The sequence below is a fragment of the Stegodyphus dumicola genome, chromosome 8 (genome assembly GCF_044657685.1).
Source record: "Stegodyphus dumicola isolate Sdum_Otavi_A_Nest chromosome 8, ASM4465768v1".
In the NCBI taxonomy this organism is placed as follows: Eukaryota; Metazoa; Arthropoda; class Arachnida; order Araneae; family Eresidae; genus Stegodyphus; species Stegodyphus dumicola.
In genome coordinates, this window is record NC_140775.1 from 159,247,652 (window position 1) to 159,273,144 (window position 25,493).

Here is a 25,493-nt window from a genome sequence, read left to right on the forward strand (position 1 = left end):
TTTTAGTTTATTCATTTAAATATTTTAGGAGTGCATTCTTAACTTAGTTTATTTTCACAGACTGCTTATGGGAAAGTGATGAAAGAAATGGCACTATTGCTAGTCCAAATTATCCTTCCAATTATCCAAGTTTCTCTAATTGTAGCATATGGCTGCAGGCTCCTCAGGGAGAGACAATACTTCTAATTTTTGATGCACTGCAGTTAGAAATGGAAGCAAATTGTACGTATGATTATCTGCAAATCAAAGAAGGTCCTCCATCAAGTAAGTTAAGAGTTTAAGTAATATATGAAACTTGTAATAATATCAAAATAATGAATTCGCAACAAATAAGAAATATACTCTTTCTTATTAAAAAAAGTCGGGTTTTATTGTTAACAGTTAATATTTTATAGCTCTCGCTTTGATTCATTTTTCTGACATAGTATATAAAAACTCAAATTTATAAGTTTCTTTATTTAAAAAAATCATTAGATTAAATAAATGAATTTGATTTTCCTCATGCAGTTAAACTTCATTATCATGTGACCGGATAGTAGCTCACTCTGCTCATTATAGGTCATATTCTTTTGGTGTCGATAAATTCCTATTTCATTTCGATGTTATCAATACTGCTGATTTAGTCTCTTTCGAGGTTCTCATTTTGCTGTCACGCTACATTAAATTCATGATGCGAATAAAATTATTTACTCTCAGAAAGAAAGCAGGTTTCTTCATGATTCTAAATTTTTGTGACAACGGTTACTTTTCTCTGTATCATCTTTAAAAATCCACCAATTCAGTAAATCTGTCAGTCAAAAGGTAAAACAATTTTAGATACCAATTTCCATAAGTAGGAAGGTTACGCATTTGTTTCCAAATTCTACTACAGTTTCTATTGTAATTCTATCGCTAGATCCTGAAGCATAAAAAATGTTCAGATGTTACCAGAGTCATTTGATTTTTCGGGAGTGGTCGGTATGTTGTTGTTTGGGAAAGGAAATAAGGACAATGGAACTTCTAAAAGTGACGCAAGACACTTTCTTAAAAAAAAAAAAAAAAAAAAAAAAAAAAAAAAAAAAAAATCAATTCCGAAAGGCGTTATGGAAATTCTGGTAATCATTAAATAGTGTATGTTATCTGTTAAGGAAACAACATCAGAAGGTCACAAATCAAATGTAGATCAAATTATATATAAAATTAAACGTTTGTATCGATCTAAACGAATAATTACACCGTAACTGCACCGTAAGCGAAAAATTAGTTTCAAAATTTCTTATTTTGCTAGTTGCTTCAAATGACAGGGCAGTTTCAGATTAAATCATTTATCGGGTGTGGTCGAAACCCATCGGTCATTTAGCCTTTTCATATGCAAAAACGCTGCCCGGACGGTATAGCAGACGGTTAGCGAACCTTACTTAATTATGGAACTTGGCTTTCGCCGTGACATTGGAGTTTTTGCTGCATGACGCGGTACCTAAGGGTTACTACGGAACAGCCTAGCGAAGCCTACTGCGGGCCCGGTTCGAATCCGGGAGAAGGCATGGATATTTGTAAATTTATAGTGTCTTTGCGCCAAGAGGGCACTGTAAATGTATGGCGGTTCAAAAATCTTCTCGTGTGGTTTGGTGGTAGGCGAGAGGGGTAGGAGAACTTCGGACCAACCCCTCCGGGGTGTTGTCTCTCAAAATTAGGGTGGAAGTAGAAGTCCAGCCTCCTTGAGACTCTGGCAGCTATTCTTCCATGAATTACATGGACAAGACAACACCACCACCACCAAAAACGTTGACCAAGGATACCACAGAGGGCGATCGAATTACATCCGTAAGAAAAGGAAAATATCCAAATTTTGATGCAAATAGCCCAGTAGACCGATCCAAGGAGCTCCTATCCTCCGCTCCCTTACCAGCAATCTCTCGAAAAAACTTTTAGCTCGAAAAGATTAAGTGCTTTTATTCTCCAAACACACTAAGATCCGAAGATAGCATAGTAATATCTATGCCATGTTCGGAATTCGAGCCCGAGCTTAAGGCTGTAGCAGTTAGTTTACCTACCACCATGCCGATAGGGTAGTCAATTCTTATTTTACATTACCCTTTAACGTAGATGCCTTAAACGTTATTTTTAATGCTTAATGAGAATCAGTGTTAATAATTTATTTTATTTGCTTCCCACAAAAAACTATTTTTACAACTCCAGATCATAAATCATTTTTTACTGGCCGAAAAGAATTTCTTAATGAGGTTTGACTGTACATAAATAAACTTCCTTAGTTTTACCTCTTCCATAGTTTCCTTAATTAGCTTCCTGTCTTCGTACTGACTATCAAAGCGTCTTCGCAGTTTTTATAACTTACACCATAGTTTTGTTAACTAAAATGAATGCGCAGCAAAATAAAGTCCAGTTAAACGTGCTTAGGTACTTGTTGAAAAGCTAGACACAAAATGTTAAATGAAGATTTATACATTTGCTATTACCATATTGGAGAGAGATAAAAAGTTGCGAACTTTTTATAGAACATAAGCAATAATTTTAATTTTATATTGCAAGTAACCATACTGTGCATTAAACTGCTCTTAAATTCAAGTTATGGATCCAATTTTTTTTTAATTTATCAAATGAAATTCAACAAGCATTTCTAATTGTAAAATCATTGGTGACTTAAGTGAAGTATGAATATTTGAGATTTACTATTATCTGCAGAAGAAGCTGCAACCATTTTTTAAGGAAAAGAAATTCTACTATCCTGAGCATTAAATTGCGAAAATGTCTCAAAATTAAATATATTTTTTAACTGACGGATTTCGATAGGGATGCAATTTACTCATCATGCATAGGAAAAAAATGCTTAAAGGGATATATTGTTTAAATCATTTTGATTCTCTTACCTCAGAATTCTGAGATGTAGACTATATATTTTAGGGGTTTAAAATAGTACAAAAACAGTGTTAAATGTCTCAACTAATTAGATTCTTGGACATCATACTGCCCAACAAAGTTAGATAAAATTGTTTTCGAACACTTTAAAGTTAATCTTAAAAAATCTGATGTGTACACCACATAACTTCCTTGTATTGGAATATTAAATTGGAATATTAAATTATACGCATTTTTTCCTGCATTTCATTTTAATCTTATTGGATTGAATTAAATCTACTTCGCCGACAGCGCATAAACCACAATAGAATAAATGCATTCTTTAAAATTCACTTTAGTATTTGTTTACCATAGCGACACTCTGGCGCTAGATTCACTTAACAGTATTAATAATTATATAACAGTTAACTTATATATTTCGTTCATATTATAACTCATAATGCACAAAATTTATATCATTTAAAGAATAGAATTATCTAATCGTTGCCACATATTCTATTCAAATACTATAATAAAGCTAGAATGATGTATAAAAGAAATTAAGCAAACAAAACAAAAAAGAAACAGTTTTTCACAGACGATTGAATATTTCTCATTTAATTAATTCAGTTAGCACTTCGCGAGAAGGCAAAAATACATAAAAACTCAAAATATCTATATTAAAAATTACGAAGTAAATCTTAAACACTTATTTCCTCGAAAAAATTCCAGAAAGAATTAAGCATGATTTAATTGGCAATAATAAATGAATGCGTTATCTTTGTTGTTGCGAAGCTAAGTTTCCCTAGATTGGCAACAAGTCCACTAGCCTCCTGTTTCAAATGTAAACATCAATGGTCCCCATTAAAAACAAGGAAGTAAAAAAGATCAATTTGGAGAAAAAGAAAAACTTCAGCTCGTTCGTGTTCGTATATTGGAAAAAATACCGCAAAGGCAATACATATAAATTTGTCCTCTACAAAAGAACACACATGCATTCTTTAATTAGTCAGATAAGTATATTATATACAAGATGAGAGCATAAATATAATAGAGACTCAAAGTAAAGCGATATTTAGATAACGTTAAAATAAATTGCATGGACATAAGAACTTTATTGTTTTTAAAATGTAACTAACAGGTCTTATTTCATCACTGCAAGATTCTAGCACCATTGGAAGGTACTGTGGAAGAGGGAATGAACCTAAAAATTTGACTACTAGAGGTAACGAAGTGGAGCTCATTTTCCGTTCTGATGATTTTGCAGAGTTCTCAGGTTTTAAAATTAGATACCAATTCCTCAAAAATGAGACTGGTAAGTAATAGTTATTCATCAAATTTAATCATGTTTTAGATTTTAATAAACAGTCTATTATTTTCTGAATACTTTTCAAATAGATTGAATCTTCTTCTCCCTCCAAAAAAAAAAAAAAAAAGTACTGATAAAAATAGTGAATAGTAAAGTAGTATATAATGAAAGTATATGCAGATTAGATCAACTTTCATGAATGATAGGATTCTTAAAAATATACATAACTACAATAATTTTACAGAAAAATGCATGTTTAATTGCTCGCTTAAAAAGCGTTTAAGCAGCCATATTTTGCAAGCATCTTCATATTGCCCACATTTTTGTCATTGCTCCTTTACTGCCCTTCAGACAAGTAGCGCCTTCTCAATTCTCAGCCTCATCGCTGGCCAATAACGCCCAAGTTTGAGAAAATATAGATTATAGTTAGAAGCAATTTTTAAACGTTCTAATTCTCCCCCTCTCTCTTTTGTTATCATGGTAATTTGTAGTGCAGTATTTCATATAAAGTTTGACCTTTCTGAACTCAAGTCGTTGTTTATTCTAGATACAGAAAACGCACGTCCAGAAAATGTAAGGGGCTCTACTGCAGTAAAGAATTCATTTCTGAATATTCCTCAGAATGCTACATTATCAAAAGGATCCTCGCACATGATGCACTGTAGTGCACGTGATCTAAATGCAAGAATACGGTGGTAAGTTATTATGTTGTGGTAAGTAGTCATTTATAGAAATAGAAATGTAATGATGAATCTCAGTAAAATTTGGCAAGATCTTTTGGAATCTTAATATTATTAAGAGGTATAAAAATACTCCTAAGACTCATAATCGCGAATAAGAGGTATTTGTAACACCTGTGCCCAAATATATTTGAGAGTATTGTTTAATTTAAAATGCTACACACATTATTAATTCTGTATCGTACTCGATGATGTACATGCACCAGTAGTTCCCAAAAACTTCCGTTTCGTAGCGCCCTTGATGTATCAAAATGTTCTCCCCGCGGATCGAAGTCAAAACATAGGCTTGCCAAACAATTAGTAACAAGCATCTGCTATGGTTATGTTAGTTAAACTTGTAGAGTTAAACAATAGGATTTTTTAAAGCAGGAGATATGAAAAATGAGCAATGCCCTCGCCGGGACTCGAACTTGAGACTCTCAAATACTCGCCGAGTGTGCTACCGTTACACCACGAAAGCATGCGGAAAGGAGGGAGAAAATATTCCCCTTTTAAAGGGCGACTGGGGATTAGGAAACCCAGCATGCAAAAAGGAAAGAGAAAATATCTTATAAACTTAAAAAAATGAATGAAACTCATAATTCAAATTCAGAAATTTGCTTAAAATAAACTAAATTTATGCATATTTTGAACAATCATAGCGTTTAATAAATGAATCGTAATTCGTAGGTAGGGTGAGCCTTCTTACTTCGCATATTTTTTGAAATCTTGGAATCAGCCTGATTATAATCATCTCAACTTTTATTCCACGTTCATCTCTTTTCACAATAGTTGCTTTATCACATGAACTGCCGAAAATCTTGCTTTCTCAAATATGATATCACACATGAATTATATACTATATTTTAATGATATCCAAAATTTAGTTATTTCCCTGCTGTCGAATTGAGTCTTCGATGCAGTGTCTCAAAGAAAGTTCAATAACATTTTCCTCTCCAGAAATAAAGGTTATATACCTTTATTTCTGGTTTCTGTTATCGGGATCGGGTTCAGAAATATATGATGTATGCATGTAGGTAGATGGACGTGTTTATGTACGTATGTGGCTACATACGTGTGTATACACACACGTACACGTGCATACATACATACATTTCTGAATCCCGTCCTGATAACAGAAGAGTACCGAAATTAATTCAGATGGAGCTTTGGTTGTGAAAGAGCTTTGAATCTCATTGCAAACTTATTGCCGTTACCTCCTTGAAAGTAATTTCCAAATCAGCTGATATACCTGATAAGTACTTTCCAAAACTATAGGTTGTATAGTGTTTGTTAGGTATACTTTCTATCATAACATCAGCACATCGATGGTCCAATTCTAAAACTATGTGCACTAAGCTTAATGTCTACGAAAAGCACTGAAATATTTCGATGCTCGGCCAAATAAACCACCCTTGGTGCCCTAACGTGCCAAAGTGCACAATTTAAGAACCACAGACGTATATTATACATTGTAGTAAAAATATAGCAGAACTTGTATTTTTAACATTATAATATAAATACAATATAATGAATAGCATAGTGAAGTCATACTGAACAAGGTAATTTATGGCATATGAAGTGATTTATTGGGATTTGTATGAGAAATCTGATCAAAGAAATGCTTTCGCAGATATATTCAGTACCTTTGTATGATTTTACTTGTAAATAAATTAATCATTAAAGACTTCGAATATGCAAAGATAAAATTGCATTTCGAATATAGGGAAAAAATAGAGGGTGTAATGTCAGGTTATCTAATCATTTGACATGTAGCGGTTAACTGCTAAAACTTCGAGATACTGCATTGTGCCCGACTCATCCCATAAATTTGTATTGAAATACTGTGTAACATTCCTTCTCTAATCAAGATCTGTAAGATTTTCGAAAGCGTACTTAATACTTCAAACTGCGTAGTCGATCTATTAAATACTTTCTTACACTTAAAAAAACTAAGAAATAATGCATGCCGTCTGAATCGAAAAAGCACTGAAACCTTCGATGTGAACTTCCGCAGAGTATATGGTGAAAATTTGATTAGCATCTAGGTGTACGCCACAGGACAAACGTACCACAACCTGGCCTTAGGAAGAGGGTACCTGTAGAAAACAAATTTATATAACAGCTAATTGTGCAAGAAAAATTTTAGGTACATTGCTCTTATATCTATCTCTCTTAGAATAAACAGCCACTTTTAACTGATAGATTATATTAATTCTACACTGACTACCAATAAGTATTTGGACACCTATGCAAATGACGATATCTGCGGTCCTAAGGTATTTCACGGACTCCGCCGGTATATATCGTGTAGGAAACAGCATCGGCTTTAGTAGCATGCAAGATGCCTCGCAGTTCGGAGCTCTCTGATTTCGAGAAAGGTATAATTATCGGGTATCACAAATGTGGCCGATCCTTAAGGGACTTATCTAGCGATCTGAAGTACCCAAAATCGACAGTGGTTTATGTGATTAAGAAGTGGAAGGTGAGCGTTGATTGTCGGAATGTGCCCTGAGTCGGCAGACCAACGAAACTGGGAGATAGAGACCGACGAGTGCTGTCCAGAGAAATTCGGAAGAACCGCACCCAACCGATGGCCCTCATCTGCAAGGAGTTTCAACAGGCATCCGGGAGTATTGTTTCAATGAATACCATCCGTAAGGAAGCACATCTGCTTGATTTTCATGGTTGTGCTGCTGCCCATAAGCCTTTGATCACAAAGTCCAACCGCGCTGCTCGGTTAATGTGGTGCAAAGCACATCGAAATTGGACCGTAGATCAGTGGAAACGGGTTCTTTGCAGTGACGAATCAAGGTTCATCCTTTACCGTTCGGATGGCAGGGCCTGGGTCAGGCGTCTACCTGGAGAACGTCTCCTGCCAGAATGCATTGTGCCAACAGTCAAGTTCGGCGGAGGTGGAATTATGGTCTGGGGGTGTTTCTCCTGGTATGGGCTGGGACCCTTGGTCCCCATTCATGGTAAGCTCAACTCCGATGCCTACTGCACTATTTTGGATGACAATGTGCTTCCTACGTTGTGGCAGTTATACGGGTTGGACCCCTGTTACTTTCAGGACGACAATGCCAGTTGTCATGTTTCTACGTTAACCAAGGCTTGGTATGGTGCCAATGGAGTTCATCGAATGGACTGGCCTGCCCAGAGTCCAGACCTGAACCCTATCGAGAACCTCTGGGACGAGTTGCATCGCCGAATTCAGGGGTGCACTACCCGTGCAAAATCGGTGAAGGAACTTCTATGTCTTCTCCAAGCCGAGTGGAAGAAAATACCACTAGCTGTCATACAAAGACTTGTGGAAAGTATGCCCCAAAGGGTCCACGCTGTAATTACCTCTCGTGGAGGCTCTACCAACTATTGATTTTCAATAAAGTTAGTTTTTCTTTTTTATCACAGGTGTCCAAATACTTATTGGTAGTCAGTGTATTACCTACTAGAAAACAATTCTACTGAACCCTCTGGTGGTGACACTTCTAAAGGACATCAGTATTTTTGAGCACATAAACATTTGTACTAAGTATCACCTCTATAAGACTATCACATCCACAAAACTCAGAAAACATTTAAAACCTTGGATGGTTGCATTTAAGCGATTAAAGAGATTATGCTTTTTATAAAACATGTGCATTGGCTTTAATCATTCATTTATTAGACTTTTATTTTCTTTCACAGCAATGGAACTATATTTATATTGCTTTAAAAAGAAATGAAACTAAAAAAAATGAGCACTTTATTACAAAACCTCAACATGTTCAAAATACGTATATCTGATCCTCAGATATATGTATTTTGAGCATGCCTCAGTTCCTTATTCCGCTTAGATTAAATTGTTTTATGAAATATTTAATAAATGTCAGAAACTGAAAACTAAAACATTTGAAAGCAAGTTTAACAGTCACCTCGTCTATAACGTTATAATTGACGAATGCAGACGCTTGCTGTAACAGAAAGTGATTTTTCGAGGAGCAGATGAAAAGGAAAGAGGGATGGATGGGGGTGCAGTGGGTAAATCGACATTATTTGGAGCTGAGGATGAATCAGAAAAGGACAGAACGGTACTAAGCCAAATACGATCTTGCAGTTACTAGTTGGACATGCTACCACATGCACCAAGAGAATGCGCACAGAGAAATGCGAAAATTCCGTAGTACTTAAATAAAATTTCGTTATTTTTCCTGCACATAGATAACAAATAACCTTTCATTCTTTTTAATTACCCTCTGTTACAAAAAAGGTAGCTCAGATAAATAACTTTTTTTTTTTTTTTTTTTTTTAAATAATTTTATACTTAAAGCTGTATACTTTTAACAAAAATAGTGATTTATTATGGTGTAATTTTTAGGCTGAAAGGTGATCATTTTCTTGCTGGTGGAAATCCATTGCCAGGCCTAAAGATGCTTTCTAATGGTACCCTCTGGATACAAAGAATGGATCAGCATTTGAGTGGCATGTATACATGCGTTGCTGTTTCCCCTGACGACACCATTTCTGTGCATGTATATGTGCGCCTTGAAAATGAATCAAGTAGCAGTAACTCAACGTGTGAAATAGGTAAGTGCCATTTGCGAAAGTGATTTTTAATATTAATAATATTTATAAATGGTTTCAAGATAGCCATCTATAAGATTATTTTCTTACCTAAATGTAGGTAAATTATTTCTACTTTTATGATAACTTTTCAGGAGAAATAAAATATGTCGTAGATCAAGACATTTCTGTTATTAATTTTTTTGGTCCGCATGAGAAACAGTTGAATGCAGTAGATGTATTGAGTTATAGAACTAACAACATTTATTAAATTTTTAAATATAATAAATATTATTTTATGTAAAATTTTATTTTAAATAATATATTACATATGAATAATATGTAACAAAATCTTTATAAATACTTTTATTTTTAGAATTAAACTGATTTCTTCAACCATATGCTATTTTTTCTACATCACCACCTACATTTTCTATGCCATTCTATTTCGCATTGCGCCGACTGCCATATCGTTAGGCCCACATTCATATCCCTGAGAAGGCATGGATATTTTAAACGCATAGTTATTTAGCGGTATATATTTTGCGTTGACATTTCATTCCCGTGCGGATTCAACATGCATCAGTAATAGTTTCGAGTACAAGCAATCATATTCTAGACGTGAATGACTGGCGATATAGCTGCTAATATACGTGACTCCATATATAACAGAACTGTTAGGTTCGCTTTAAACCGACATCGAAACATCTTATGCCAAGACTTTAACTTTAGTGATACAGGTAAAGTCCTGTAGCATTACTGTATTCCATAAAGGTATTGCAAAGCATAAATTGCAAGATAATGAAAAATTTAGTATGGCACTGGGAATTATTGATAGTTTTCAGAACCAAATCCTATCATACTGCTGCATTATGGGTGAAAGGATAAATGCATTTCAGGACACCTTATAAGGAAACAACAAATTCGTGAAAATAAAGTTTGCAATCGCAAGAGAATAGGCTAGTTGTATGGTTGGTTTTTGAGATTTTGTAACATGATTTCGAACCACTTCTCTTAAAAGTCCTTCACCAAGGCATCTATAACCTTAGGCAGAGAGCCCTCTCATGCTTTGCCATTTTTCAGTAATCTAACCTAACTATTCGAATTATGTCGTCATACAGAACATCATTCGATGCACAATTAGAGAGTGGAGCATTGTTTGCTCTTGTCTATTTTGACAATATTGCAAAATTTCTGATATATGTCTCGAGCAATTAATATACACTGCGAAAAAAAATGGGATAGTTCTATATCTCCTGTTCCACTGGGCCGATTGACGAAATTCAAATTGCGCTTTTCATGTCTCGAAAGCGCGACTTAGGATATATATTATATTTACATATAGCATTGTTCTTACATAGGTATTTTTGACACAAATTGGGACTTTTTCTGAAATGACATGCAGATTTTTTTCCATATTTCGATTCTACGACTCAAATTACGCCAAACTGCAAGTTTCGCAAAAATCACGCGAATAATTTTTTAAAAAATTAGATTTCGAAATTTTAGCTTTTCAATGTTAATTGAGTTTAGTATGTATTTATTAATATCTCTTTTTTTATTAAAGTTATTTGATTCTTCCTTTCACATTTCGAAATTTAGGTTCGTTGCAAATACTATTCGCCCATTTTTTTATGATTTATTTTTTAAATTTGTACTTTTAAATAATTTTTATAAATTTTTCGAAAAATTTTTTTAGTCATAATCTATAAAATTTTTACCATCATCGTAAAGTAGATGTATTTTTACCTGCAAACAATTAATATTTTTATTCAAAATTTCCGAAGATATACGTGAATTTTTATATTGGCGCGTTTTGAAATTTGGCATATTTGTTGAAAGCGATAATAACATCAAATATGGTTTAAGCACTTTGTTAATATTATTTGAAAGGAGGAACGATGCGACTTTTTTCCGCTCATGGACAATGTAAAAAGGTAGGAACGATGTCACTTTTTCCCGTTCCTGCACAATGGAAGGGGAAGGAAAATTGGTTGCCTTATATTAAGAAGTTCGCCAAGTTAATTATTCTTGGCGCAACTGAAAAAAATACGCCAAGATAAATTTGTGAATTTCTCCGTAAATTTCGCAACAAATTTTACAAAATTTAATATTTAGGCATAATTTGAATCATAGAATCGAAATATGGAAAAAGTCGGTATGTTATTTCAGACAAAATTCCATTTTATGTCAAAATACCTATGTTAGAACAATGCTATATATAAATCTAATATATATCCTAAGTCGCGCTTTCGAGACATGAAAAACGCAATTTGAATTTCGTCAATCGGCCCAGTAGAAAGGGAGATATACGTATATCTGTCCCTTTTATTTTCTATTATTGTTATATATCCCTAGGAATTTGAAGCATGCCACAGTGTCTGCTTGAAGTGTTTAAGTTCTTGATTTTTTTAATATAATTAATTATATGGTGTACTATATCTTAGAATATGCATGTTACTACAGTAGTGAGCTACATGCAAATTTTACATATTATGCCTAGCACAGGTCTTTAGATCCACAGTTGTAAGTTTTGTCATGAATTTTTATGTTTTTTTTAAAATAGAGGAAAGTTACATTGAGCATATATTTTTCATATGCTGCAATATAATTCCCTCAAGCAATGTATATTAAATTTTAATCAAAAACATAATGATCTGGCATGCTACTTTTCCACATTGATTGTTAGATGTTATATTTCCATGAATAATAAAGTGTGAAAAAAGCACAGAGTAAAGAATTATTGGATATACCTTTTGAGTTGACTGAGAGATAGAACATATATATCCTGCATCCTTGATCTGTTCGATTTCATTCTTGTTGCTAGTTTGCAACACTGCATTGCTGTTAAATGTGTCTAAAATTTGATATATTATCCATTTTTTATGTCGATATGTTGTGTGTAGAGTCTAATGCTGCTTCTCTTACAAGGTGGTCTGCTTGTTAATTCCCATCGTGGCTTGCATGTGCGCGTATCCAGAGATATTGATTTGGAGTTCTTTAGCGAATTGTAGGAAAATCACACATTTCTTACATTGGCGGAAACAAATGTTTAAAATTAGAAATTTCTTGAATCCATGCTTAACGTCGAAATGAACAATGATTTTATCTGCTTTTATTTCTACAGCATGGGTTAGTGCAAACTTTATGACTGTTGCTTCAGGTTTGAAATCATTGTTTTGCTCAACGTGTAATGTTTACAACACAAATGGACATTAATATCAGCACTTAATTTGGCCATGTGACTCAGGATTTACATAATTATTAAAAGAAAGTAATTTGAAAACAACAAATTCTTTAAATTTGTGGTTTGGCAAAGTGTTTATAAAATATTTGAAGTATATTTGCAGATGTTTTCAGATATTGCTATTATTCCTGCTTTCTAAAGAAAGTTCTTCCAACTCTGAACATGATAATAAGATGAGAGAATTACAGTTTATGGCGAACTTCCATCTATAATTTTAGACAACATTAAAATGCACTTATTGCCTTGTTGTTAAAGCTATTCAATAGTTAAAAGTATTTTGAATGTTTTCAAACAAGAAAATATATGTGTAGCATTTTCTAATTAAATGTATATGCAACATTTGATCTAATTAAAAACAAGCAATTGAGACAGTAGTTTTCATAGTAATAAACAGAATATTCATTTTTTTTTTTTTTTTTTTTTTTTTTTTTTTTTTTTTGGTAACTGCATCATTATACTCATCTATTCTGATATTTTTTAGATATAAAAAAGAACTAACTGACAAAATAGCACATTTTTCACATTTTAAAGGGAAAAAAAACACAGCAGTCATTTCTAATAATATTAACAAACTGGTTGATTGCTGATTTTTAAATGCAAGATGTGCAAGTAGTGATTTGTAATTAAACAAAATGCATACGACTCATCAAATACAATGAAAAATAAATATATAATGCATTACATATGTAGTAGAAATTTGATACATCATTCGAAAACATGAACAGCACTTGAAACTTCAAAATGCTAACTCTTAATGAATAAAGTAGCTCCCCTTTTTCTTTCTGTAGTATTTCGAAAAATTCCTAAGGATTCTTCATTTGCGGAGGGCGAGTTTGCACATCTAGAATGCCTAGCAGCAGGAACACATGTGCAATTATCATGGGAAAGAAATGGAGAGCCACTCGAAAGAAAAGAACACATGACTCTTCTAAAGAACGGATTTCTATTCCTGGACAAAGTGACACTTGCGGATACAGGAATTTATACATGTGTAGCCTTTGATGAAGCAGCTAACTGCCAGAAACGAGCATCTGCATTTCTTCAAGTGAGTAAGAGAGCAAATATTGAGGAAAGTAAGTATTAATTAATTTTTGCGTCTCACATCTAGAAGTAGTACCAACAACCAAATTTGAATTAATTACTATTAATTCTATTATAAATTCAGTTGATTGTTGTTATTCCTTAAATGAAGTTAGAATGACTCTAAAAAGAATTACGTATCACATAAAAAATAGAACTGGAATACTTAAATTCGAATTTATTCAACAACTAATCATATAGGTTTTTACTTGGGGGGAAGGGGCTGTGGCTAGCACATTGTGCAGAAGCTCCACAGGCTCGAGGTTCCATCCCAGGACTGAGCAAAGTTGACTTAACCTTCCAGTGGGTCGACAAAATTAATACCAAGTTCGTTTGAGGACTAAACACCGGGTTCTGTGACAAGCTGACCCACTAGTTGAGGGTATATGCTCAAGCAATCCAGGGCCCAGGGTCAGGAAAGCATATATCGGGGCACTGCTAGCAATGGCCCACTAGGGCTGTTGCACCACTGAGTTTAGTTTTACTTTCTTTTATATTGGTTATAATATTGATAGCTTCTAAATAAATTTTTATATATTTAATGACTGTAAAAAAATGGCAAATGACAATATGTAGGATTGTCTAAGTTTTATTTATTTCTGAAGTCTGTTGAAAAGGTAACAGCAATGAAGTCACTTGACTCAAATGAGGTATAAAATAACCAGGATTTCCTCTTACCCTTTCCCAGCTCAGCATTTTTCAGGTACTAGAATGCATAATCTGCATTATATTTCAAAACTGGGATGTGCTAGGCCAGTGGCAGGAAATATTTAAACTTGAATAACCATACACATGGCTGAAATTTAATATGTCTTAAAATTTATACTTCATTTTTACTTATTAAAAATGCAAAATTACATTACATGAAGAAATTATACATAAAAAGAAGAGAGATAAGAATGCACATTTTGCTAATATTTTGAAAAAGTTATTACTTCATGAGCTAAATGATTTTGCATTTCAGTAAGGAACATGCATGCCGGTAGTCATTCCCCTGGATATTTGGAGTATATACTCTAATATTTAATATAGTTTAAATTATATCTCAATTTTAAATTTTGTACTATGAATTTTAAAAAAATGCAATAGATTTTTCAATGAAATACATACATCTTTTGTTTCTTTCTCAAATGATTTTTACAGAACTAATTTATCAATTTCATTTCAGTTTGTGGGAAACCTAAAGTTGGTCAACCATCTAATGATGTACCACTGACGCAACATGGGAAGATTATAGGTGGTCATAATACAAAGAAAGGTGCTTATCCGTGGCAGGTAAGAGAGCTTTATAGAGGATTAGATTTATGCATTTGTGTTTTCTTTGTCTGATTTGAAATATTTTGGAATAATAAGATATACAGATGCTTTAAAAAAGCTAGCATAATTGAATATTTCTTAAACAGTTGATCATGGAGCTATGGTTCTAATTCAAAAGATTAATCCCATAAGGTATTTGGAGTACAACATATTTAAAATTTCAATTTTAATGCAAGCCTCATAGGAAAAGAAGGGGGAAAATGGCAGTCAGAAGGTTTTTTTCTTCCTATACAAGATAAAATAGATAAATTTTTTATATAATTAAACTTACAAAGATACTATTTATTAGATTGTGTGGAAACCATACATAAATATCGCTAAAAACATTTATGCAAACAGAGTTTCAAATTCAAATTTCTATAAGATAATTTCACATCAGATAAGCATAAAAGTTTATGCTTAAACTGCAAATTAACATATGCAGAAATGCTAAAATTCAATTTTTTAGAAAATGAATTTCAATATTTTAGCTTTAAAAAAACATAGAAGTTTTTCTCAGTTGGTTTTCATCTCAGAAAACAGATTAAGACCAAATAATTACAAATGTTTCATTTTTATATTACATAATAGCAATGATTCAAAATTAAGCATTAGAACATTTTGAGATTTTCTCTTCACTTCTCAGCAGAAAGCACATGAGAAAATTTAAAGTTTTCATATACTTACTATTAGTACCCAAAAGCTTACCTTGTTTGATTTGTTTCTTAAATCCTAATCAGGTTTACATCTAAATGTGCAAAATGCAATCTCGTTTAAAGAATTTTGTATTTTTTAAATATTCTGTAAATAAAAATAATGAGTTCAGAAAATGCACTTAAATTTTTGATTGGAAAGATATTTAAGGTATTTCTAAAATAAGTAACAATACCTATATAAAAATTTTAATTATGCACAAAAATTGTAAAACACAATTATTGATGCAGTTTTAAATCTATGATGAAAATACCTTAAATTATGTGGGCTTTTTATTAAATTTCATCTGTACTGAAACTGAAAGCAAATCTTGATTTAGATTTAAAATTTGAGAAATTTTTAGATACTTAAAAACTTTTACATTTTTCATGACGGCATCTGTTTTCAAACACTTACTCATATGGATCACTTCCATTATTAGAACCTTGCATACTACACTATTCAGTGTCTTTCTATATGATTATTCAGTACCTTTCTATATGATGAGGAACCTATATTCTGTTATTGCATTATTTGTATTTGCCACAATGTTTTAAACATCTTATCGGTGGAAAATAAAATATTCTTGAAATTAATATCATAAATAAACATAGAACTGTTAATGGCTAATATTCCTTTATTTTATGCTATCTTTAAGTCCATAATGTTCAAAACGGAGATTAACTAGTCTTCTTCTAATAGTTCTTCTTTAATATATAAGCCCTAAATTAAATGTCTGGGTTCTGTATTGGTAAAATAATTCATTGATATTTTATTTCAGGTCATGCTATGGGAACCAAATTTAGAATCATTCTGTGGAGGATCCTTGTTGAATGAAAGATGGATCGCAACTGCAGCACACTGCTTTGTAAATTACAGAGGATTACGATGGGACAGAATTGTCATTAAGATTGGCAAACATGACCGTGAATATGAAGAGCAGGAAGAGTTCAGGACAAGTATTGCAGACCCATCCTCCATTGTTGTGCATCCAGCATATGACAAATTGACTTTTGATAATGATCTCGCGCTGGTTCGTTTGAGAGATCATGTCCAATTCACTGATTATATTCTGCCAATTTGTCTCAGCAACAAAGAGCTAGGTGAGAGATTACTAACAGGAGATGGGGATACCTCCCAAGTTAGAATGGGTACAGTCACTGGATGGGGAAAACTAAAGCAGCATGGACTCTCTCCACGTTTCTTACAAGAGATCCGCCTACCAATAGTTGATCAAAAGACATGCATGGCATCTACAAATTACACAGTAAGAAAATTTGGTAATTCTCCATTACGCACCTGCCATGCATTTTGGCCAGCTTTTTTAATTGTTAACAATTTCTGGTTATAAGAATAGTTTATAGATACACGCATATCTATAGCCAAGAAGATGCTATCATCAAGTCTTGTCGTAGTTTGGCTTCTCTTCTTCTCTTTCCCAAACCCCAAAAAGTATAGCAGATGTATAACAGAAAATTACTGAAAATTTAATATTTAGCATTACTTTTCAGATGATTACTAAGATATTCAAAAGCAATTATAACATTTTAAATACATTATTTTTAAAAGAGAATGTTTTTCAGTTTGATAGCATAAAAAGTGCTTTTACTATCCTTTCCAAGCATAAAGGAACTTGTTACACTTTATATTAGCCAAAACTAATCCTGTAACCAGATCATTATGGTTGATAGCCCTACATATAACATAACCCTGCAATTTTTAATGTTAATTACCAAAAAAAAAAAAGACCTGTATCACAGACTTTGAACTTTTTAAACATTTTCCCAGTCCTTATATACTGGATAAAGGTATTTTCATGATACAAAGTACAACTCACATATGACAAAAGTTGACTAGATATTTTGAATGTTTCAAATAATTTTTTCTGAAAACTGAGGAGTTGTTTATAAATTGCAGAGAGCAATAGTTAAATTTGTATGGAACTCAAAATAAAACATTAAAGTAGAGAAAAAGGTATTTGATGTAAATGATTTTAAGTAGTGAGCACTGATATGCAGACTGTTATGACAAGTTCTAAGACAATTTTTAAACAGATTTAATTTTTTAGCACATATTGCAAACAGTAGAGTCCATAACACACACACACACACACACACACACAAAAAAAAAAAAAAAAGTCTGAATATTTTTTAATAGGAAAAAAAATTAAATGATATTTTTTAATTATAAATAATCAAATATTGTATTTCAGAAAAGAGGTAAAAACTCTCTTAGTGACTATAAGTTTAGATATTAAAAAAAGATTATTTTACACTATTCTAAATTTGGTCATGCACAATAAAAAAATATAAAATAAATAAAAAATTCTGAAAATAAGGAGAACAATTTATATTAATATCAAGAAAAAAGAAATCTTTTACCCTAAAAAAAAAATAAATAAATAAATAAATAAATAAATAAAATGAGAAATTCTTAGGTGAAACAAAGGTTTCTCTATTTTAGAGTAATATTGCTCAAAACATCTGCCATCAGCTGTTACACATAATTGTGCCCATAAAATAAAACGCTCTTGGACTCTTAGTATAATTGTGTTACATTTGCACTTGTAACTTCTATATGATTGAACAGGTCTATATGACTTATTAATTCCCTTTTGTAAACGTCCTTTCTAAAAATCCCCAGGGAAAAAATTAGTATGTTTAAGTCATATGATCATGACAGATATATCCAATCATGATTGGCTGTACATTAGTTCCTAATGTATTCCTTAAAATATTCTGAGGCTCTATTAATTTATGTGGTGGAATGCTATCATGTGGAAACTACACAGTTGTGAAATCTTATCAGAAGTCACATGATGATCTATTCAATATTCTGAATTTTATTTATGTATACTTCTCAACAGTTAAAGTACCAATAAAATTAGTGGTCCATTCAGTGTTTTGTTCTAATGTAAGAGAATAAGATTTTGTTCCATAACCCACTAAAAATTGTAAATCAAAAAAATTTTACACATAAGTAAATCAAAAAGGAATATCATTGAATGGCCTTACATGGAAATCAAAAGAACCTTAATTTATACTAACTTGTTTTTAACTGATTCCTTAAGGAGAGCAATAAATTCAATTTTCGAGCACTATAAAAATACTTAAATATTCTAAATTTTAAGAGGAATAAAAGCTTTCTTAGATTTGGGCCAAGGTAGTATATTTCTATATCAGAAAACTACTCATTTTAAAGCTTATCTCATACTTTGCTATTAATAAATAAATGTTTTTATGATAAGGGAATAAATCCATCTCATTGCTGACTTTATTTTCTAAATGTAAGAGAACAAGATTTTAGTAAATTTTGTAGTTTCATGAAAAAGTGTTATGCATCAGACATTTATTTTATGGGTTAATGTTTAGAAACTAATAATTTAATAAAGTGTTTTCCAAAACAAGAAAAAGTATTGTAAAATTGTACACTATCCCCCAGCTCCCAAAGAATCATTTAATCATTTATAGCATATATTTAGATATTGAATGCATCAAGACATTGTACTGTGATCAAAACCTGAATCTTGGACAGAGAGACACAGGTAGATTTATTGGGCTGTGCAAGTTGAAATCATGAGAATTCCAGATATCATTAAATAATTTTTTTAACTAGCAAACATAACTCATGCCTTAAAATAAGGAACCTTAAGTTGAGAGAGGGCCCAATTTATAAATCTGATATTATAGAATATCGGTATCAGTTTTTATCTGAGAATCATTTTCTTATTAAATAATTTTGCACAAGTTGAAAGATATGAAGAATCATTTGTATGCCCAACATTAATTTTTGATAGCAGTTACATGAACCTTGTTTCAGCCTGATTTATTCATGAGAGATCTTTTTCTGCAATAGAAATTTAAATGTCAAATTATTAAATGAAAAAAAAAGAGTTGTAAAAAGTTCTAATGTATGATTAGTTTATGATAGACAAAAAATTGTTTTTTTTTTTTTTTTTTTCCCCCCTACAGAAATGTTCAAAAATGTGTTTAAAATGTGCCTTTTTCATTTTAGGTAAGTCGCAATATGTTTTGTGCAGGCTATGCTCAGGAAATAGTAGGAGATGCTTGTCATGGAGACAGTGGAGGGCCATTTGTTATGAATTACCAAGCCAGATGGTATTTGATAGGTGTTGTCAGTTGGGGAGAAGGCTGTGGAAAAGCTAACAAGTATGGTTTTTATACCAGGATACCAAACTACTTACCCTGGATAAAAGGAATACTGAAATCTTAAATACTGAGCACACAAAAGAATTCAAAAGCTACAACTGTAAATATTATTCTTATGTTTTCAGTGTATTGTTAAACAGATTTTGTACACTTTTATTAAAATGCTATTTTTATACTTGCCTCAGTTACTATATATCAATATGATATACTCTTATGTTAAAAAATTCACAGGAAATGTTTGTCAAGCATTTTTTCTTGAAAAGTAAAAAAAAAAAAAAAAAAAAAATCATCTAGTAACCTTCGACATAACATCCATTTAAGCATACACAATACTTTCTTATTTCTTGGAAGCACTAATAGAATGCATTTTTGGTATCTGTTATAGACTTGTCTCATCATTTGGGATATCTTCAGTACTCTGAAAATATACTGTTTTGCTCAAAATGTGGCATAACACTGCTGGAAAAGATACTTTAACTTCATTTGAACTGCAATATGAATTATGCTTTGTAAGGGGATATCACTTCATATCTTTCTCCCATAAAGGGCTCACTAATGCCTTCTAATAGCTAAATTCATTTGCTGCAGATTTTACATGTGAAATAACATTTCCAGAATCTTTCAAAAAGAAAAGTATAATAGAAAGTATAAAATGCATGTCTGAATGTAACATAAATTCTACTAAAAAAACTTCAGAAAAAAAAAAAAAAGTATAGCTAGCTAGCTATATTTCTACATAGATTTTAAATATAGTTACTCTGACATAGAGTTTATTAGTTTATTCTTTTAAATTTGGATATTTTTAAGTAAAAATATATAAGAATTATTCAATGAAACACACATTAAAAAAGCATTAAAATTTATTAAAAGTAAATATTTCACATAAAAATTCATCCTCTTCATGTAACAACAAAATATACCTTAATATATTTCCTAAGAACAGATCATGATGGTGAAATATACTTTGAAAAGGGTGTAAGAGAAATAACATATTGGTCTTAAAGCTCAATTTCACTAACTTTGAATTCTAACCTAAAGATTCAAATTTTTCAATTGAAGCTTCACTTATTTAAATCTAAAAATGAATGACTGTTTTTGGCTACTAAAATTAACAAATGAGTGTTACTACTAATTAACTACATAAAATCTTAGAACTATAACCTATATTTTACATTTTTTGTTCCAAATTATCTTCAGGTTGTATAGGCATTTGATTGTTCTTGTTCCTGCAGAAGACTTAATTTGATCAGAATTACAGCAAGTTGATCACCAACATCCAGTTCAGTGTTATAAAAGTTAAATTAAACTAGGTAATAAAATATATAACAGAATAAAGCTACCCAGTGACTGCTGAAACTCAGATCGGACCACTTCTGCAGTGTGTGATGCATGTTGTAGCCCTGGGAGAAGGAAGAAACTTTTATCAGAATTTAAAGAACAAAATTTTATTTTCTCTAAAAATGCATAAAATTTTATACCAAGAAGGAAAACTTAAATTTAATATAATCATATATAGTTTTGGTACTTCCATATTATTTACTTGACCATGTAATTATGAAAGTTAGCAGAGTTGGTACCAGTCATTCATACAGAATTCTGAGCTACACTTCTGTCTGCTATTCTTATCATAAACTACTGTCAGTCTCTCTGTACAATATACCAACTAGCCACTGCTGCAGAAGTATCTGACTTGCTTCGTTTTTGTGTTTGATAAAAATGATTTGATCAATTTCTATTATTTTGTTAGGTTCTATGATTTTTACCAAAAGCTTTGTTTAGAATGGTAGGAGTACAAATTTCCTGCAAGTGAGTATTCTAATATCTATTACTGTTTTTTGACCATATCCAACTGTTTTCTCCTTTCGTCAGATATTAATTTTTTTGACCAGAATGAACCAGACTCCTACTGCAAATATGATTCTACAACTCTCAAATTTTTTTAATAAAAAGAATACAGCGATAGCAGTTAATTTAGATCCCTGTTCATAAAAACAAAATATGTTTCAATCTATAGTATACTGCAAATATGATTCTACAACTCTCAAATTAAAAAAAAAAAAAAAAACAGCGATAGCAGTTAATTTAGATCCTTGTTCATAAAAACAAAATATGTTTCAATCTATAGTCCCCTTGGGCAGATAGCTCTTGCGGCTTAGTCATAATCATATAAAGAAAACCAACACACCATTGAGTAAGTACTCTTACCAGCTTAGAAGCATTATAGTGGATGCTGGCTTACCATGGAGTAATGGGAATGAGAGCAAAAATTCCCTGGCAAAGAAAGAAACAACTGTCTTCCAAAAATCCAGAAATTTTACGAGCTTTTATTTTGTTAGGAGATTGATAAATACAAAATTAGCAACATTCACGACTCAAATTGGTACATAAAAGCTAGGGGAAAGGCTTGGCAGTATCTCCTGAACTAAGAAACATAATATCCCAGACCCTGTTCATTCTACAGCGGAGCCACCATTTCATCTTTTTGCTGGACATAATTATCTTAGTGTTCGTCTCTTTTACATTAGACTCAGAAATTTCCTAATGTGTTCTCTCACTGTAATGTTGGACAAAGAACATTTAAACACATGATCTGCACTTAATAGTCTTAATTCTGTCATCCAAAAGTAATGGCAAGGAAGGTGCTTAAGCAAGCATAGCTTAAGTGCTAAAAACCAGGCATTTGTAGATAAGTAAATATTCTAGACTAAAACAACTCCCAAAATACAGTGATATCATCTGCTATCTCGGCCGTTATCTCACATCTACTGTTCTACTGTATATCTACTGTTCTTTCCCTTTTTTCTTACTTCCCATAAACAGTTTTGCTTTATGTTGAAGGTCTGTGATAGAATTTCTCTGCCATTCTTATAATAAACAAACTAATCTTTGTTCTCAGGCAAGTTCTGGCTAATCTGTCACCAGGTTAATCCCTTTTGTCAATTAGGAATTGATTGTGTTTTATTTTTCATCTACTACTATTTGCCTTTACCATGTATATTTAGAATACATTAATCTGAATGAGAATGATAAAGAAATATAACGTAAAATCATTATACATAAATTTACTTATTTTTGGCATGAAAATCACATAAAAATCAAACTTTATTAATATATATATAATCATCAATATGAGCTTATATGCATTTTTTATCGATAGCTCTACAAAATTATAAACAGGTTTGAAAAATATACACAAAAGCAAGTCACGTATCTCTCATGATTTTTAACTTCCAACAGATATTATTTATCTTTCACCCATTATTCTATGCTTTTAAAATACCATTTACAATGCAACAATATTAGAAAGTGTGAGAGTGCAGAAATATTAACCTAAAAACATTGTCCATGTCAAGACAGAACAGGAACATAATAAAATATAAAATTAGGCAGAGCAATAACTTTATGTTTGGCATAGATTTTAGTCAAAATTCTGTCGATTTCAAGGACAAAAAAAGTCCCTCTTCAACAGGAGGGAAGAAATCTGTAACAAAGGGAAAGCCATGGTTGTATTTAAACCCAAAAGGAGCAAAGTAAATAAGAAAGTCTGTTGGCAGAAATAGTAATTTAATAGTAATTAAAAGTTATAGTAATTAAAATAGTAATAGTAATTAATAATAATAGTAATTAATAGTAATTAAAATTAATAGTAATTAATTTTAATAGTAATTAAAATTGAAAAATTAATAAAATTTTAAAAGCATTAGGAAGGACTGGATGAGAATTAAAAATAATTAATTAAGATAAATCTACATGAATGTGATAAGCTTCAAGAAAATCCCATTCGCCAATGGAAAAAGCTTTTCAGATAATTTTTACTCAAAATCAAAATTGTGATTAAATTTCCACCTATGATTAAGCTATTGAAGACTTGATAATTTCACTTTTTCAAGCATAAGATTTGCGTTCCTTGATGCAGAAGTTTAATGCTCTTTTAGTTAGACTGATATATCTCAAACTAAATTGACAAGATACATATAAATTCCCCAAGAATTAAAGTCAGAAATGGAATCTTTGCATGAAAATAGAATTTTTGATGAAACCGTACAATTTTGCAAGCAGGATAAAGTTATTAATTCTAATGCAGAGTGTCTTCTTTGATGGCAAGATTAATATTTTTTAAAGGCTTTATCAATAAATAAGAGAGAAAATCATCAAAAAAAGACTTCCCATAAACAGTGGAAATTGACCTCAAAAAATTTTCTTTAGCGAGTGAAGTTTCTGAGGAGCAAACTGAGAACACGAAATAGGAAATAGTAAAAGGAGGCATTTTTTTCTTAGACAGATGACAGAACATGGCATTGGGAGACAAGCAAACAGAAAAGGTTTTATGGTAAACAGTAGTGCTGAAAGCAGATCCATTGTGGATTATAAGAATAACAAGGAAGGGAACTGTATTGTCAGATTCAGTTTCAAAAGTGAACTGGATAGCTGCATTAATTGAATTTATAACAGATAAAATCTAAAATAAATCTCTTTTTTATTACAATCAAAAAGCACAAAAGTTTTGTGTGCATAGTGAATTCAGAGACTAGGTAGTTTCTTAAATAATTTGACCCCAAAATAGTGGACATAAATGTCAGAAAGCACAGGATTGGAAGGATTTTCCATAGCTAATCCTTCAACTTGGCAATAATATTCATTTTAGAAAACAAAGTGAATTTGACTCAAAGAGACTTTAATAAGAAAAATTAACTATTCAGTTTCAGTACATATGAAATGGAATTCTTGAAGCCTAATTTCACAACATTTTAGAGCTCCATTGACTGGAACATTAATAAACAGTGGTTCAACATCGGAAGAAATCATAATGGAGAGCAGGAGAGAAATATGCTTAAGTTTATCAATGACTTTAAAAGATTTTTTTACATTGTAAATATTTTTAGAAAGTAAAGGACAAAATATGGAAACTAAATATTTGGTCAAAGAATATGATTCAGTTCAAAAAGGAATTTCAATTTTGTGGACTTTAATGAAAGCCTAAAACTTAGCACAGTTGGCAATAGATGGAATGAATGATTCTTTAAACTGAGTTGGAAGTATAAGAAAATATTTAACAACTCTTTTAACTTTCATGAGGTCAGAAGTTAAGGAACTTTAGGAACTGAGCAGTATTCATTTATCAGTATTTTATTTCCTCAATGTATGTGTGTTCATCCATAGTAACAATCTATCCACCCAACCAGCTTTGGAAATTATAATCTTAGAATTAGAATGAATTTCAGATTAGGCCCTTCTTTCCTTTTGATTAAGATTCGAAACAAATGATTTGTTATTAAAATTAACGTTATGAGTAATTAAGTGACAAATTGTGTATTTCTGTGTTTCTGAAGTTTTAGATGATTTAAAAGTTTTTTCAATATGGCAAAGATTTGAGAAAATGAATGTTTAAATGTCTTTGAAAAGTTGAAGTTATAGTTAATATTTTCATATGATCCTTCAAACGATTAACATTAGAAATATTAACAATGGGATTAGTATTTACAGTGGAAAGTTTTAACTGGATTGGTGGGACTAGCCGATTGGGGTGTGAGCTTTTAGAATTTAGAAATAAGGACTTAGTTTAAAAAAATCACAGTTTTGATTTGGGGCCTGCAAAAATTATC

At 31.6% G+C, this 25,493-nt stretch overlaps 2 protein-coding genes across 4 annotated transcripts in view; one reads left to right on the forward strand and one right to left on the reverse strand.

The window, feature by feature from the left end:
• LOC118193394 (mannan-binding lectin serine protease 1-like) overlaps positions 1 to 20,070 on the forward strand; it is a 60,000-nt gene extending 39,930 nt beyond the window's left edge. For both annotated transcript variants that reach the window (XM_035364475.2, XM_035364474.2), the window contains exons 7-14: positions 61 to 264; positions 3,998 to 4,150; positions 4,692 to 4,839; positions 9,221 to 9,429; positions 13,441 to 13,725; positions 14,901 to 15,007; positions 16,503 to 16,988; positions 19,736 to 20,070. In XM_035364475.2, the coding sequence (XP_035220366.1) occupies positions 61 to 264; positions 3,998 to 4,150; positions 4,692 to 4,839; positions 9,221 to 9,429; positions 13,441 to 13,725; positions 14,901 to 15,007; positions 16,503 to 16,988; positions 19,736 to 19,954 (1,811 nt within the window). In that variant the 3' untranslated portion in view covers positions 19,955 to 20,070. The remainder of the gene's footprint in view (positions 1 to 60; positions 265 to 3,997; positions 4,151 to 4,691; positions 4,840 to 9,220; positions 9,430 to 13,440; positions 13,726 to 14,900; positions 15,008 to 16,502; positions 16,989 to 19,735) is intronic.
• Positions 20,071 to 20,732: 662 nt separating this feature from the next.
• Positions 20,733 to 25,493, reverse strand: part of por (Protein-serine O-palmitoleoyltransferase por) — a 37,389-nt gene continuing 32,628 nt past the window's right edge. For both annotated transcript variants that reach the window (XM_035364476.1, XM_035364477.2), the window contains exon 13: positions 20,733 to 21,290. In XM_035364476.1, coding sequence (XP_035220367.1) covers positions 21,192 to 21,290 — 99 coding nt within the window. In that variant the 3' untranslated portion in view covers positions 20,733 to 21,191. The remainder of the gene's footprint in view (positions 21,291 to 25,493) is intronic.